This window comes from Cariama cristata, unplaced genomic scaffold (assembly GCF_000690535.1).
Source record: "Cariama cristata isolate BGI_N322 unplaced genomic scaffold, ASM69053v1 scaffold18744, whole genome shotgun sequence".
Lineage (NCBI taxonomy): Eukaryota > Metazoa > Chordata > Aves > Cariamiformes > Cariamidae > Cariama > Cariama cristata.
In genome coordinates, this window is record NW_009611562.1 from 18959 (window position 1) to 36441 (window position 17483).

Here is a 17483-nt window from a genome sequence, read left to right on the forward strand (position 1 = left end):
CTTTGGTACCTCCAGAAAGCAATGAAAGCCCAAAGGAATACACTCAGAGGCATCCCTGTCCCCTGTACACTTGTATCATGAAAGCCTCCATCCTGCCGTAGAGCACACAGATTTCCCCCAGTCCTTGGCAAAGCCAACAGTATACAAAAGCTGTATATGGCACCAGAATAGAAAGACTGACTGGCAGTTGAAGTTAAACAGCCCTTTTTCAATAGAAATACTTGATTAACAGACCTGAGTAGTTCTGTCAGAGCAATTATTGCAAGTTCTGGGGCAACTTGTGTAAGGAAGGGCAGTTACACATCAACTGTTATCCTTGCTTATCCTTATCTCCATGAGTGCTTCAATCATTACTTTATTTCAACAAACACAGTTCAGTTAACACATCCCATCACACAAAAAAGGCAGGCAGAGACCAAGCTCATAGGATGTTACATTTATACTACCTTCTTTCACCTATTTGTACTACCTTCTTACACTTGTGATGATAAATCACCTTTGACTGTCTGGCCATCCATCACAGTTTATTTCTACAGTTATTGAGCAAAAATGTCAGCATGAGCCTCATTGTATGTCAGTAACAATCACTGGTTGACCTCTGTGGATCGTCCTTTTGTATTTTTAATTGGTTTGGAGCAGGACAGGGGCCACAGAAGGTAGGTATGTATCTAGTTTGGCACACAAATAGCACAGTCAGGTTGAGCTCCTATAGAAGATGCAACACCCGTGGCTGTGAATAGAAAGAGAGTGCTCATCCACCCAGCAAGCAGTTGGAGAAAAGTAGGTGAAAATTATTTCCACCATGCTCAAAACTCTTCTTCTGCAGAGGCATCACCCCTGTAGAAGGCAAGTCACTCTTTACTGAAGGGAAGGGGTATGTGTGCACACACACACATGCGTGTGTCAGCATAAGAAGGAAAAATAAATCCACGGAGACGCTGGTCATGATCAGTTACTGCTCAGTATGAGCCTTTAAAGCTTCACTAATGAGCTCAGGGGCCAGCAAGAAGCTGAATACAAAGACACTCTGCCAAAGAATCCGTTGTGCCCCAATTACACTTCTATTTTTTTATAAAAATCTTACGGATGCATAGTGCTGGCTTTGCCAGCTCTGGTTATCCACAAAAGTAGTGATGAACGCAAGCCAAGGCTACTCACATCATAGGCCATAAAAGAAGAAGCAACTGGTATTCAAGGCCAGGGAGCAAGAAGTGGGTAAACTTTGTAATGCCTACACTGTGGATGGGTAAACTCAATTTCAGCTGCAGGGATCCAACAGCGTTTTTGAACTGAGACCAAAACCTTGAAATAGCATCTATTTCCAAACCAGCTAGGCAGTATCAGGCCAGAAGACATATGTTACCTCTTTAGGGTCCCTCAAACTTCTTCAGATGGAAAAAGAGGTTACTTCAGGCTCCTTGCCATTGTTGTTATTTAATAAACATAACATTTTTGCAGCAGCACTTAAAAACCACAATCCTGGATGAAAGCCCCAGCCTGCTACATGCCATGGAAGTCAGAATAAAATGATGATCCCAGCATGTAAGAACTGCCAAGCCAAACAATGCACACAACCCATGCCTGCTTAAAGTCATCCTCTTCTGATGAGACCACTACATATGCCAGAAAGTGTGATTTATTTACAGGTTTAAATTTAAGACTGGATTAAACATAATAATTATCTACTATAGAGTCGGAAGACAATTAAAACTTTCTTTTGCCATCAGCATGATCTGGATTCACAAAAGTAAAAGTACTGCACAGTATTTACTTCTCTGTAGCCACGCTGGACTGACCATCTGTTCCTTTTTCCCACAGAAATCAGCAGCAAGATGAAATACTACGCAAGTCAACAAGAGCTGAGCCCTGAAGAAATTGCCCAGAAGCTGAGTGTGGCCGAGGAGATGCTGAAGGGGATCAAACGCCGTAAGCCTTTCACTAATCAGAGGCAACTTGCAGACAAGGAGGAAAATGCAGCGGAGGAGTGTGAGTTTTAAGTCTGTTTTCCATTCACCCACACATTGATGCGCAGCTGGCAGGGGCCAGGCAGCTCTGGATGTGGTGCTGAGTCCCCGAGGAGGACCAGCAGGCTCTTGGCAGGCATCGATGGGTGTGCTGAAGATGCTGCTGCTTCCAAATGCCTGCCCTAAGCCTCTGCTGGCGCCTGCTGCCCTGTGGCAGAATGGGCAGAAAAATCTGTGTCCGTGTGTCCATGTGTCCGTGCGCACTCCAGCACCACAGCAACAGCTGCTCAGGAAGCTTTGTGCCAGGGCTGGAATTGCTCATGTGAACATCTTCCTTCCCCCCTGCCAGCTCTGCCACCGAAACAGTAAACTCCAGCAGAGAGAGAAAAACTGCTGATATGGGAAAGATTGGCAGCCTGATTCTCACAGCCCAGCAAACATGAGTCAGAGCCCCAGGACAATAAGGACTGTCTTCTCCAGAACAGCCTGGTTTGAAGAGCAAGGAAAGCCAAACCTAGTCTGGTTTAGGAAAAGCTACTTGAGAGGGGGAAGCGATAGAATTAAAACGAGACACCAAAATGAGAGGCATCTTTCCTTTTCAAAAGAGGAGGGAAAATTAAAATCTAGCTTTTAAAAAGTATGTTTTACTGTCCCCTGAGTAACAGCAACAAAAATTTTGCATAGGTAAGTTTTGCCAGAAATACAAGCTTTGGATTAATCAATGGCCTCTGGTTTTTCTCCCAGTGTTACAGCAAGTTGAAGAGTTTCACGAGAAGTACAATGACACCAGATCTCTCGTATCTGATGTGCTGGAGCAGCTCAGCAAACAGGACGCGAAGCTGTCGGACCTGGCGGAGGCATTAGACCAGGCGCTTGACTATGTTATACAAACGGAGGATACAAATAAGGAAACCACAGTCAATCTTCAAAGGCGCGAGGTACTGTGCAGTACATTTATCATAACTGTTGTCTGGGAACACTCCACCTCTGCTGGTGTTTAAAATAGTAGATTGTAAACTATTTAGATTCAGGAATCGCCACACCAAAAAAGAATTTCTTGGACCACTCAGGGGGATGAGTTTGACTCTCCAGTTCTAAGAAACAAGTGGAAGAAGTGCAAGGTACTATTATTTGTTCATGGAGTGACAAAAAATGACAAGTTTTGGCATGTCATGTCCCAGCAGGCCAAGGAAGAGATGGATACTAATGCCTAAACTAGGAAGACATATTACAACAAAACCCAAGAGGCTTAAAATTCCATGTAGCATAGCTGCTATAAATATCATGGTGTGATTGTTTCACCTACGATGTACTGATTTATAATGTGGAAGGACTTCATGATCACAAAAGTGATTATATTCTATTGAAACAATTATTCATAAAGACTCTGCACTGCATTCGTGCCCTGAGCTGAATGCATTCATACTGGCTCGTCCAAACTTTCTCTCTTTAAACAAAATGCATCCCGATTTTTTCAGGAAGAGCAGACGATTGTCCTTGCCTCTTCTAGCACAAATCTGTTCTCTAACTGCTCCACAACAGATACCTTGAAACTGGGTTTCCTACTTGCTGGGTGAACAGCCTCGCTACAAGGCTACAGCAGTTTTCCCTTACGCTCTGTTCAAATGCAGTTTCAGGGTTTTGAACAATGGAATGACTCCAGAGGAGAGCTCGGAGGAGACCTCTCCCTGCAGCATGGACCAGGGGCATGTTTGCCTGTAAGGGGTGGTATTAGGTTCAAATCCCATCTGGCTGATGAGGAAATTGAATTTTCAGGTCTCTTATCCCAGAAAAGTACTCAATCCACCAGCCATTCAAAAAGACTGGTTTTTTCTCCCCCCAGCAGTTTTGTGATTCTTTCTATGTTTTCTTTAGTTTCCTTTAAGGGATGCAAAACCAGAATGTCCCACATAAAACTTTGCTTCATTTATTTTTTCAGCAAGGAAGAAAATGACAAAGAGAAAAATTTGCGACCATTTGAGGCAAACTTTTTTCATTTCAATGGCTGAAATTATTTGGATTCTGGAGAAGAGGGTTTAGGGAGCAATTGTGTGATTTGAAGAACAATCTTGCAAATTCAGACCAACCTCTGGGTTTCACAGCATCAGTGGTTGAGTTTTGAGCTCTTGAAATTTGCAGCACTAGAAGTCCGTGCTGATGTGGAAGGTCTAGCAATTCAATAGAGCAACTGGGCGTGCCGTTCTCATGGATTCTTCTGCAAGCAGCTTGGGATCCTCCTGTACAAAGCCTCTTCAGTTGTTCCATTGTTTCATAATTACAGTGCCAAGCTGCAACTCCTCTCACATTTATGAAGCAAAGCCTGAAGTGTGTAGTCGCAGTTGTTCACTGTTTTTAATGAGTTGGATCTTCATTATTCCTCACAATGAAGGCAGATGCTGTACAAAAGAGATTGATCACATTAGCTTTACTATTGGCAAGGAAAAGAGAGCTCTGTACTGTGGATTTAAAAAACCTCCAAAAAAAAACCAAGCCTCCAGACCACTACGAAAAATCCATGTTTAATTTGCCTCTGCTGGCAGTGCACTGAATAATGCTTCATTTCAATAATTGCTTATGCTGTAATATAATTAATACATTAAAAAAATCCCAACATTTCTTTCACAAAGACAAGAAAATGCAAAGAGTCACACTCTAATATGCAGCTATTAGAGATGTCTGGGAAAAACTTAGACTTCAAATTTGTCTAAAATCTATTTAGTTCTTCAATTAATCTTTTGAATTAACTTTAATAAATTCAACAAAAATGGTAACACTGTACTTTAGCAATGCATGGTATTGGGTGTGATTTAATTTTATTTTACTTTTTGTAGAAACAACATGAGAAAATAAAAGAGCAAATAGATGAAGTGAACAGCATTCTGCTAAGTGCCACAGCTATTTTGGCAGGACCACAAAAGGTTAACTCTGACCTAAGTGAGGTAATAAAGGTAGGTGCCTCAGCGACTTGTTTAAATGATATGTCCTGATTTTTTGAACTTTTAAGTCATGTGTTTAGACCACTAAATAAAAAGCTCTCATTTTTTATACTGCTTCAATGAATTACTGATTAATATTCCCCCCAAAAAAGTATAAATCTTCCTGGATGAAAAGCTCTGTAATTACATTTTACTGCCTCAGAAAAATAATCATACTATAAGGACACCTTACTGTAGGCAGAGCTGAATGAAGGATTTTGCTGTAGAGTTCTCAATCGTTTCATTACAAGCAGCTGCCAAAAGATGCTCTGGTAAAAGACTGCACTATATGCTAAATTCTTTTTCTCATACCTGCAAGTGAGCATAGGAGAAGGCGAAAGATCCCAGGTACCAGTGTTAAAATGAGCCACTGTCAGAGTGTAAAACACATATAGATTGTCTTGCAGAAATCCTCTTCTGGAACTGTAGACTAGTATCCCGTGTTTTGAATGAGACAAGGTGGTGTAGGAAATTTTTAGAAATTTTAGAGTTTTGGGCTTCCTATGAAAAAATGAAGAAAGTAAAAGAGGGATTTTGTTAACTACATTCTTTACCAAAGCTGCTTTCCCCCCCCCCCTCCCCGCCCCATGTTTTATTTTAAAATTTTGAGATAATTTAAGACAACTGAAAATTCTCCACAAACATTAATTTCGGTCATAGTTGCCCACTTCTTTTCTTAAGACAAAAGCAAACATCAAAAGTCATTCATTTTTCTTTGAAAAAGTAATTTGAGAAAACAGGAAGAAGACAGCTTGCTTTATAACCATCCCTGAGTGAACAGGCAGTATGATATTTTTTTTTTCTCCTGTGTTTTGTGCAAAACAAATTGCTGCAGTTTATCATTTCGGGTCCCCCAGTCATGTGGATAAGTTTACACATAGGGGACGTTCACACTGCAGGGAAGGAAGCAGTATGCAAACATCATACATCTTCCATCCTAATCAGCAATAAGTATTTTCATTCATTCATCCTTCTTCTCTCCCTCCGTTTCATCCTTTTTTTCACATATTTTGAGGCCATATTTATAATCCTCAAACATATCAGCAAGCTTGTGTATTGGAGAGATTGTGAATGCAGGTTCATTTGGTCTTCCCCACAAGTATTTCATAAAAGGAAGAAGTATGGCTAAGGCAAAGGGATGCTACTTCTCCTTGTCTATACATACATACGGGTAGTATTTAGGTGGACTGATTTACAGATCAGACTAATCCTAGATGTCTTAGCATGAGGGATGTCTGTGTGCAAGGAGACAGAAAGAGATCAAGGCCGTTTTCCATGATGTGGCCCAGCTCACAGCCGCAGAGCTGAAGTCTCTGCCCCTCTCCAGCAATTGCCAAACTGTCCCTGGGCCAGAAGTGCTGCCCGTGCCGTTCCCAGGGAGGGAGGGCAGGGAGAGGGGCAGCTGGCCAGGGCCAAACCCATGTCAGCGCCCATGCACGAATGGGATGATGCATAAGCCCAAGCACCGCAGTACTTTTTCATTTACTTGTACAGATATCATTTAGAAGTCCCAAAATCTAATTTCTGGCCTGCAGTCTTCACAGAGAAGAGGTTAAAATAAAATAAAAATTTAAAAAAATTAATGGGTTCCACCTCCCAATTTAAGAAGAACCACAATGAGGGGATTTTTGAAAAGATCTGGTTTAATTACTTCACCTATTAGCACTTCATTCTGAAAGACTTGTCATTGGCACCATCCTCGAGCAACCATAAAAGACAGTAAGACATTTGTCAAGTTTCTTTTGTATTTTACACGTATACCTCTAATATCTTTTTAAGGGATTCTTGGAATTTCAATTGATTTTTACCTTCCTGCATTTGTCTTGCCATACTGACATTCATGGGACAGACTCTTTTAGATCTTTCCTCTTTTTGATCTGTTAAAAATAGAACATAAAACAAATATAACAGAAAACAACAATATTATAATAATATAAAAGGTAAAATAAAACATCATAATCAAAATACAGACTTGATTTTTTTACAATTTTCATCTTCTTTCCTTCCTTCCATATTTTGTTTAGAATGTGTCAGGGTTCTACGCAGAAATAGATGGAGCGAAAAAGGAATTGCAAGAAAAACTAGCCAATCTGTCTCTGTTTGATGATGATTTGGTAGAAAAGGCTATGCATCATGCACACAACCTAAGAAGAATTGCTGATGAGCTGGACCGGTAAAATTTAACTCTATTCATACAAGTGCTACTGACTATACAGCTGAATGAACTAAAAGACAAGCAGAAACACAGTGACATTAAATATGCTGTCTGTAAATAGGCACTAAACAAATCACTGTTATGTCGTGTACGGAAGGACTTGTCATGGTCCAGAGGGAAGAGCTAAAGTTGAGCTAAGCTAAATCTATTAATCTTTTCAAAGAATAAACATATACCTTGCATTACATTCTCCCTTTTCTAATTTAGCATGTTCTTCTCTTCCATAGCAAGAGCACTGGAAAGGTAGATTGCTGAAAAGTAAAATAATACAGTCAGCTTAAATGGGGTTTGCAGAAACAGCTCATGTCAGTAAATTCATTCACATTAAAAAATGTTTAGCATTATGGGCCACAATATGGACTTTGGGATAATTTTTGTTCAAGAACTGGTTCACAGATGGAGTAGTTCCGATACTCAATAGGTTGTGTCCCAGTGAAACTGGCCCACTGTAACACCAAAAACTTACTGTAAGTATTCCTATTTTGCTGGAAGATACTAAATGCTTCAACTTTCCCCCAATTTACTAAAAAGTCACTTCTACACAGATTTGAAATATGACTTTATTTGCAATTGGGACTACCCATGGAACAATCACTGCTGCAAATTCTTAAATAAAATATTTCACCAAATTCTACCTTGAGTAACATCATGGACATATGCTATTGGAAGATAAACTTAAAGCTACTCTTCAAGTATATTATCTAAATACCAGTTGTTTCTTAATATTAGTATGCCCTAGATAGGAGATTAAAATAGAGAAAAAAAATAACAGATGGCTTTCTTTTATACAATTGTATAAAGCTGGCATCTGAAACTCTGTTCTATAATGCCACACAAACTACAGACAGCCTAAAAAAAAACAATATGTTCAGTCTGAGATCAGCTAACTGGGGGCAGCAGAATCACTTGAAAGAAAATACCCCATATGGCTAGCCTTCATCCTTCACCAAAATAATTTAAAAATTACTACCAAGTCAAACACATTAGGAATTTAACAGAAAGTAAACAGAAATAATTATGAAAGATCCAGATGGAAATGTGCTGACTCTTTTACTTGTTGAGAAGATTGTCCTGTAGTGAAACTTTAATCCTTTAAAACATTTAGTCTGTCTTCAAATCGTTTTGGTTTTATAGGTTTGCTTTATAAGCCTGTTGGGCTTTTATTTGGGAGAGTTTCTTCTTTTGTCTTAGGGGAATATAGCAGGAAATTCTTGCAACACTGAATCTGGAAACTTGACAATGTCTCAGTGTGCAAACATTTTGAATTGAATACACACATGTGTAAATAAATATATTTAGAGTCTATATCTAACATACACTCTGAAATCTGTTCATCACAAAAATATTAAAAAACAATTATTTATTCAAAGCTGCTACCAGCTGAAGGTTGAGCCCTGAACCAACTGCTGTTTGGAATCTCCCCTGAAGACCAGTTATTGCCTAATAAGCACATCAAGCTCTACCATGCCAGCAAAGCTATCTTGTGGTTTTAAATCTAACTTTTTCCGAAGTTTCATGACCATGGGCAGTTCTTCACCTGATCCTCCCCCTTTTCCCACCTACTGTTGGAAAATACAAACAGCCCAGTGATACACCTGTCCTGATCACTGGTACACACAGGTCTTTCCATTCATGGCCAGGGGTTATCCCTAAAGCAGGACAACTGATAGATCTGTTATTCTGTTATTTTACGGAATATCTAATCTAGATTAAAAAAAAAAGATAAAAGCTCAGTAGCCACTTGTTATTGCTCACATAGATGTTAAGGGCAAAATTCCCAGAGTAAACCACTGGGAAGTACCTTCTAGCCATACAGTTTTCACCTGCTTCAGATTGACATAAATGGTCATACACAATGGAGAGAATAGTACTTAGGCCAAGGGTATTTATGTGTGTGATTATGTAGTCAGAATTCACAGAATGTTAAGAAAAATCTGAAACTACTTTGATCCAGTTTGGTTTCTTCCTCCTTTACTCTCTTTTTAACAGGAATTTGTACGGTGTTGATACAAATGGTTTGGTACAAAGAGCAATAAATGCTTCAAATGTGTACGAAAACATTGCCGGTTATATTGAAGAAGCTAATAAAGCTGCGCTGCTGGCACTGAACACAACAAACCGGGTCAATGATGTAAGTAATTTTGGAATATCAGCTTTTACTCTGCAATGCTTCACGGACTTCAGATACCTCAGTATAAAGAAAAAACAAGATTTAGCTTAACTGTCAGCACTGAGCTTCTCACTGCACATTTTGCTTCACCTACTATTTCCTGATTTAAATCCTAGACAGTTACTTATTCCGCCAGCCTAAAGTCCCCTGGCATTCAAAAAGCCACAGTGGGTTCTTCTGTCCCTAAGTACAGGGTGTTTGTTGCTGCCCTGTGTGGTCGTTCAAATTGAGGCATCTCTGTGAAAGTCCAGACCACTCCCTGGCCCTGTAGGAGCCTGAGCTGGCATTTGCGCTCCAGTCCTCCTACTCCACACAGCACCATGTGGCAGGAAAGGCAGTCAAGACATCTAACAGAAGCATCACTGTTTCTCAAAGAAAGTCAAGTTAAAATGGGGCAAATAGCCCACTCACACACCCCCTGCAGGGATAAGGACGCTAATTTTGTCTCTGGCCTTGCTGTTCTAAAATATTTTGTACGTATTTTTGTATGTGTACAGTTTCCAACCTATATACATGCTGCTTAACAGCAATTTGTTAGAGGGATAGCAAGAGGATTTGGTTAGATTACAGGGCCCTGAACACCAGGGAGCTGTGGGATTTCGAGTCCAGTCCTCTGCTACCAGCACGCTACTGGGGACCACAAGGCAGCTCACCACGCAGTGCAAGTGTTCATCGCCCATCTGAGACGACAGTAGAAATGAACAGACACAGTGCCTAACGAACATGTAGCAGGAGTATCACGTTGGCCATACTGGAGATGATAAATTAAGAGGACTTCTGTGCTTTCTGCACTTTTGTTATTCAGTGTTGTTGTCTGGAAAAGCAAATATTTTTCTTAACTTTAATTGCAATCTACAGAAAATTTTGCTTTTCAGATTTTTTTTCCAATCCAACTGCCAATCTTAAATGTTAAAAAGCAAATGAAACTGCAGTGACTTTGTAGTTGCATTTATAAGAAGTAATATGTTGTCCACAATAAAGAGGAACATTTGATAAGCATTATTCTGACTTTCTTTTTTGGAACATACTTGTAGGCTGCAGTTGGCATTGATACTCAGGTCATTTACCATAAAGGTAAAAGCGAAGAACTTCTCAAACGAGCCATGGAGCTACAACGGACAGCAGATGACAGTAAATATACATCCTTTCTACTTTCCCAGTTAGTTTATAAGCATGCATGTTAAAATAAATTTCAAAAGCACATCACTAAGGCAGAACTCCTGCTGTAACTGAATAGTGTATTGATCGAAGCGACCACACAAAATACTTGAAACGGCCACAGGCACAGTTTGAGTAGTTCATGTGTTGTCATCCTGCCAGATGCTGAAAGTTTGTTTCATTCACAAAAGGACCATTTCAGATACAATTACTTTTTAAATATGTGATCCTGCAAACAGTTCTGCACAGGTAAATATACTCAATCAAGTAGTTCAACTGAAATCAATTCACAACAGTTTAAGTGGTCAGAAAGCTGGATTTCACGAGTGAAGGATAATAATAAATGTTAAAGGATTTTGGCCTTTTCTCACTGAAAATGACAGAAAGCTCTAAAATCACAGAAGTGACCTCTTCAGTTTTTCATGACCTTTTGAGTTCCTTAAAACTTTTCCTGTATACCCATTGCAGCTGTTCTCAGCAGTTCTGGTAAAGCAAAGAGAGATAGTACTGACTGAGATACAGGTCTCCAGTTTTTTCTAAGACACCTTGTGGCAAGCAAATAACGGCCGGGAGCTGCAAGGTTGCTTTTTCCTTCAAATTACGTGAAGTCAATAGTGCTAGTATGCTCTACACTAAAGGGGCCATAGTACACTGCCTACAGTGTGTTAAATGCTTAATAACATACCTCCACAGAATTAAATTTACCTTTTTAAATGCCACTTTGATGTCACTCAACTATACCTCCTATTTTCTCCCCACAGGTAATGATTTAACCATGGCAGACACTAGCCGGCATGTTAATGGCACTCTTGCTAGAATGAATGCTCTGCGAAGCCAACTGATGAGAGCCATCACAAAAATGCAATCAGCAGAGCCAGGCTGTAAGAGGAACTTCATCTTTATGATGCTTCATCTTCATACATTTAAGAGCGTATTTTATCATTGCATATGGCCTTCAAAGTTGGTATTAAGATTTCAGTCCCACGGAGGCCTAAAGGAATTTCACTGAAACTACAAGACCTAGATAGCAAACATTCAGCTTTAACACATTCATAATGAAATTAATTATATGTTTTGCCACCTGAAATTGTTAACATTCTTCTTGATCCTCCTTATTACAGTTGTCTTCTGCCACTTTACTCTTGATCTTTTCAGGGCTTGGAGAATCTACAAGTCTGTGGATTTATTGTATTATAGTCAAAATCTAATTCACATATACATCACACCTGGCAAGTAGAGTATCTGGGAAGTAATTACTGGCAGTCTTGATTGACAAACCTCACCTCAGTTTTTCAGAAAAGAGACATCATAGAGCATCCAGCAAGTATATCTGAAGGTGTTCAAAGTTGACATGGTCAAGATTTCTTCATTAACTTCAACTAAAAATGGCTAGGTCTTACTGCCAAGACATTACCATATGCAAAATGCCACAGGTTTTACAAATACAGTAGTTGGTAACTCCAAAAAAATAAAAACCCCAAAATGCCAGGTATGAAAAAACAAAACCACTTCAGTGTCTTGGGTTTCTCTCCTTCAAAAAATACCTTTCAGGAAAAATATTCAAGAAAGGCATGCATTTTCTTTTAAAAACTTGGTGAAAAACAATGTATTTTTTCATCTCTGTTCCAACTTCCTTGGCTGTGTAACACCCACCAAAATCCAAGGACATTGAAAATTTCTAACAATCTAGAACGGAAATGAGAATATGTGAAATTTTAAGAATTAATACAACTGTAGACCAACCACAGGAAGTTTTGAATATTCCCTGTGGAAATAAAGAGAAAACCAACCGAGCAAGGTTGGGTCCCCATTCTGCAGAAGGTAAAATCCCCTTAGCCTCACTGCTTTCTAAGTACTGGTTATAGCTTGTTTGAATCTTTGAAAGAGTTCATTTCTTGTTTGAATCTTTGAAAGAGTTCATTTCTTCTCATCCTCTATTTATCTTGTAGTGGAGGCCAGAGAGCGTTTGGAGCAAGCTAAACTGAAGACTGCAGAGGCTGTAAGTGCTACCACGACAGTAACGCAGGCTACATCCCCCATGGATGAGAACGTGAGGCTGTGGTCTCAAAACCTGCAAGACTTCCAGCACAATTCAGCGGCATACGACAGTGCTGTGCATTCAGCTGGGGATGCAGGTATGGTGACCTGAATGTTGCCACTCCTTAGCATTAACAGGTCAGGGAATCATCGCAACATCACATTGTATGAATTGTTTACATTGCATATTCGTTGCATACAACCTTCTAGCATTTTACCTCCATGAAAAAATTTCAAAAATTAGCAGTTGTCTAGAGACTTGGCTATACTTAAAAATTTTTGGATACTTGCGCATTTCCAAAAATTACTTAAAACACTTAAGGGCTGAAGTCTTGTTGGCTTCTCAGTTGTTTTTATCAGGGTATCAAGGTCACACTGAATGGTAGACAGCTTGTTTAAATACTTCTTGTTATTACGATTGACAGTTTAGTTATTTTTTAACATCGTGAGGCATTTGAAAACAGGGCCCTTTTGTCCTCAGTAGTACAAACATGGAGGAGAAATGGTCCCTTGACTTGATGAGCTTAGAGTCTAAACAAAAGGAGACAAAGAGGATTAGGGAGGAAATATAATATTTAAGCAGGGAAAGCAAAACACAAGTGAAAAGAGCCAAGCAGAGAGAGGGCAGGACTGTGGCAAATACAGCATTCCACTCTGTCCAAAGAGAGGCAGAACTTGTAGGACTCCATGTGATCTTCTCATATTCCGGGCTGCTCTGAATGAGGCTGAGCGCTGCTTCAGTCTTTGGTCAATACAAAACTCGAAACACAAAAAAGTGACTGGAGGTTACTCTTCCTTCTTTCCCTGCTATACAGTCTCAGTACATCCGAGGACTAGCTCCTCTATATGTCTCTTTGCTACCTTCTCAGATAAGCATAAAAATATGAGGGGAAGAACACAAGAGCAGGTGGACACAAGTTGACAACCCCTAAAATATATCCACAAACCCTACAAATCTGATCTTAACCTTTATAGTGAATCCATGTCATTAAAAATTAACTATGAATACTGGATCTTTCTTATATGCATGTAGCTTGTGGCTAAAATCACATTTCATTATACTCAGCTAGTTGTACCTAGATCTAATTAAAGATGAAAAATGATGTGATGTGAAAATATCCTTCAAAGGGCAGCATGTCATTGGAATCTGATGTGATGAAATTGGATTATAATTAGGCATAGTTATTTTTCTTTCTTGGTAATTTTTCTGTCTGCTTATCTTTCTGGGGAAAGACTTCTCTCCCTTTGAATACAACAAAGCACCTGCATTTCCCTTTTTGATAACAATCCTACTTGCACATGTATCAGAAGACACAGCAGTGGAAGACCGAAGGTCCAGGATTCTGATTCATGACCCCTGGTAGACGTAGAGGCTGAAGAGGTTCCCACTCACAGGGGCTGGGGCAGGCAGTAAGCACAGTTTAGGTGCACAGACATCATCAGCTAAGGCTTTCTGCCGTTGTTCAGTACAGGCCTGTCACCCCAGTCTGAAAGCAGCGGTGTTTCCGTTAGCAGAGTGGGCTGTGAACCACACACAGACACATCACCTGTGCAGCTGTTGCTGCTATCTGGGTGATAACCTTTGGGAGAGATGCACAGCTGAGAACTGAGGGAGACAACCTCTTCATCTCCCCTAAAACAAATTTGAAGAGCTCATGAACCATAGCTCCTAGATGCAGTTCCCAGGTCAGCCACAGCCATCTAGTGAGATGCTGAAAAAATAATCCTTCTGCTCCAGTTGCCGTATCTGTAAAAATAGGTTTAACATTTATTTGCCTTGAAGGAAGATTAAAAGGTTAAAATGATTAACATTTGCAAAGCTCCTTGAGGAAAGTATTACAGAGGTACAACACCATGGTAGTACCTAGGAGTCCCATTAAAAAGTAGTCTCCGTTGTTCAAACTTCTTTCCAAAAACTTTTGCAATACTACATTCTGATAAATCACTACTCTTTCTGAAATCACTGTCTCTCACACACCACAGTTACTATTTGTTCTTGAAGCAGAACGAGATAGGTGACTTAACCTAAGAGACTAAGGAGGAATTTTCCTGGTGCAAAACCAGTGTTAGAAAGAGTTAAAGAAAAACCTGTCGCTTCTTTTCTAACTGCAGTGAAGAAACTTACAGAAGTCTTCCCTCAACTCCTGGACAAACTGCGCAGAGTAGAACAGAAGGCACCAGCAAACAATATTTCTTCCAGCATTCAGCGGATCAGAGAGTTAATTGCTCAAACCAGGAGTGTAGCAAGCAAGGTAAAACTTTTGGATGGGACTTTTGGTTACTAGTGCTAATAATCAAATGCATCTTACTAGGAGCTCCATTTTCTTAGGCTATGTTAGAAGCCCAAACCTTGACATTATCACCTCCCAGCAACTGGACAGACAAAGTACTGTGGAAGTCATTAAAATCTTTACAGTTGCTATTTGCAAGCAATTAACATTATCATGGTATTCGTGGTAGACTACTGTTACTGCAAGTAATTGGCACGGTGTTAAAGATGGCCATAATAACAAAACCATTTAAAGCTAAAACCAATAGCTCATTACTCAGCTAGCAACGTCAGTCACAATTTACAGTTACAGCAATTTAATGCAAACTTTGCTGAGATGACAGTGTTTCTTTTTTTTTCTTTTGAATTAATTTTATGCAAGGCAAGAGAATATTTGGCTCACACTTACTTAATAGAAAAACCACTTTCATTATCATACCTAAATTATGAGGGATTTTCCTGTAACACCAAGGTCAAAACTTAAAACAGTGTATTTGAATCCGTTCAGAGAAATCAAAAATTCAGTGTATTATTGTGTGTTCACAATGCTGGAATATGCTGTCCACACACATTACTTCTAAAAAGAAAAGGAAAAATCAGTATGTACGCAGTACTTGACTGTTCTTTAAATGTATTTCATCATTCAGGTATATTGTGCTTAAACTTGAAAACATTATTTCAGTTACGTTGAAAGCATTTTGAACTAAAATGAACACATTTTAAAATTTTATTAGCATCTCATATATATATATCACTGTAACTTCTGTAATATAACAGGATTACTTGTGAACAGAAAATCAGTCATACTACTCCCAAAGCAAAGAAATAAATTATGGGTAGAAGTTTTATAGCTCTGTAAGAATTTCATTATGTGCCATACATAATGATGTAGCCCTGATTCAAGCACACATCTATGTCCCACTGAAATTTAATTTACTTTATGAATATGCTTAAGCACAGTTAATTAGGAGCTTTAATTAATTTTAAAATTAATTCCCTTCATCTTCTTTACAGTGTCTTCCAGAAGTGATTGTACAAACATACAATTTTGTATGGACAATATAGAGGTGCCAACTCCGCTCTTGCAGTAAGCAAGGCTGCTGGCTCAGTATTCTTGCACGTTTACCTTAAGTGATGTCCGCAGGCAGCAATAATGTGTCTTACTTTTAGCACACTTGCAACTGCAGGTCCAAGTTTCTATGATGTTCGGAGGCCAATCAGCTGTTGAAGTCAATCCAAAGATCAACGTGGAGGAACTGAAATCTTTCACTTCCATGAGCTTGTACATCAAGTTTCAGAAAGACAACCCACAAGTGGCAGCATCTCCAGACAGATTTATTTTGTATCTCGGAAACAAAAATGTAAGAGAATAACCCAGTTAATTTTCATATATATAAAAAAAAAAAAAAAAAAAAAAAAAATTGAAACAGGTTGGAAGCTTATTTGCTCTCAGTTTTTCCTCTCTTTCTCCATGTTTCAAAATAAGAGGTGTCTACTACATGACTGTCACTGACTTTGTGGCAAGCAAAGAGCAAGGGTTCCCGAGACCCCTGTCCTTGAAACTCACCCCAAACAATGACAAATTGTTTCTAAGAAGAAAATTAGAGTGCCTGTGCAGCGTGCAGCTGTGATATTGTCACCGCTGCGAGCCACACTTGGGACCTCCACTGCCAGTACTGAGGCACCCTGAAGCAGTTAATGTCACCTGTCTGCCTTTTGTGGGCCACGTTTTAAGTTGGGTTATGCTGCTGACAGTGCCAATTCTGAATCTCTGAGGTCACAGGCCCCCAAGATACGCAGGTTTCTCTGCCTGTGGCTTGTGCTGCTGTTGTATACTCTGTACATCACTACTTCGAAACAGCTAGAAAGGGCACATACCCTTACGCACCTTTAAGTGTTGTGACATAATTGTTCTTTAAATTGTGGCTCCTAAAAGAAACAAAAATCACACCTCACAAGCCAGGTATACTCCTGGCAAGCTGATACTTGGGAAGGGTAGAGAGGCAGGCTTTTATTTTTAAGCTTTTCTAAAAAGAGTGTCTACTGAATAGAAAACAAGTGAAACCCCTCTTGGCAGAATATTTAATTGCAGCATAATACCTGGGCTTTAGACAAAGATTTCTTCTTATTTCCTGCATATGACACTGCGCACTAAACACTGATGAACAGCTTCCCATTGAACATGACCGATTCATGGTCAGAAGACATATCATGACCTTCTATTCACCTCAGCCAAAATGGATATAAAGTAAAACATCAGAGACTTTTTCTGTACAGTTTTATCCAGTGAAAGCAAGCAATTAGAGAATGAAGTTTTTGTTTATTAGTTATATTTAAAGGTGTCATTTACTCTATCAAAGCCAACCCCTTACTAATGTTCTGCCTTAAATCTCTTTCGATGTTATAGCTCTGACATCCTTCTCCATTGGTGTTTCAGGCAAAAAATTACATTGGTCTTGCAATTAAAAATGACAACCTTGTGTACATTTATAATCTGGGGGGCCAAGACGTGGAGATACCTCTGGACGCCAAGCCAGTCAGCACCTGGCCTTCTTACTTCAGCATCATCAAAATTGAGAGGTAAAGTGACAACGTGCATTTCACCAAAACCAGTTAATAGAAAAAAAATCAAACAGAAAAGGCTTGGTCAGAACTGCTTATCAGGAGTCTTCAGTGCCTGGTTCTACTCCTGCTG

General features: G+C 39.5%; 1 protein-coding gene across 1 annotated transcript in view; it reads left to right on the forward strand.

The window, feature by feature from the left end:
* Positions 1-17483, forward strand: part of LAMA4 (laminin, alpha 4) — a gene marked incomplete at its 5' end in the record, with an annotated part of 60360 nt that overhangs the window by 16503 nt on the left and 26374 nt on the right. Inside the window, 11 exons of the mRNA XM_009698308.1 lie at positions 1819-1986; positions 2709-2902; positions 4796-4912; positions 6964-7112; positions 9144-9285; positions 10359-10455; positions 11244-11363; positions 12432-12617; positions 14632-14771; positions 15976-16149; positions 17226-17368. Of these exons, the coding sequence (XP_009696610.1) occupies positions 1819-1986; positions 2709-2902; positions 4796-4912; positions 6964-7112; positions 9144-9285; positions 10359-10455; positions 11244-11363; positions 12432-12617; positions 14632-14771; positions 15976-16149; positions 17226-17368 (1630 nt within the window). The remainder of the gene's footprint in view (positions 1-1818; positions 1987-2708; positions 2903-4795; positions 4913-6963; positions 7113-9143; positions 9286-10358; positions 10456-11243; positions 11364-12431; positions 12618-14631; positions 14772-15975; positions 16150-17225; positions 17369-17483) is intronic.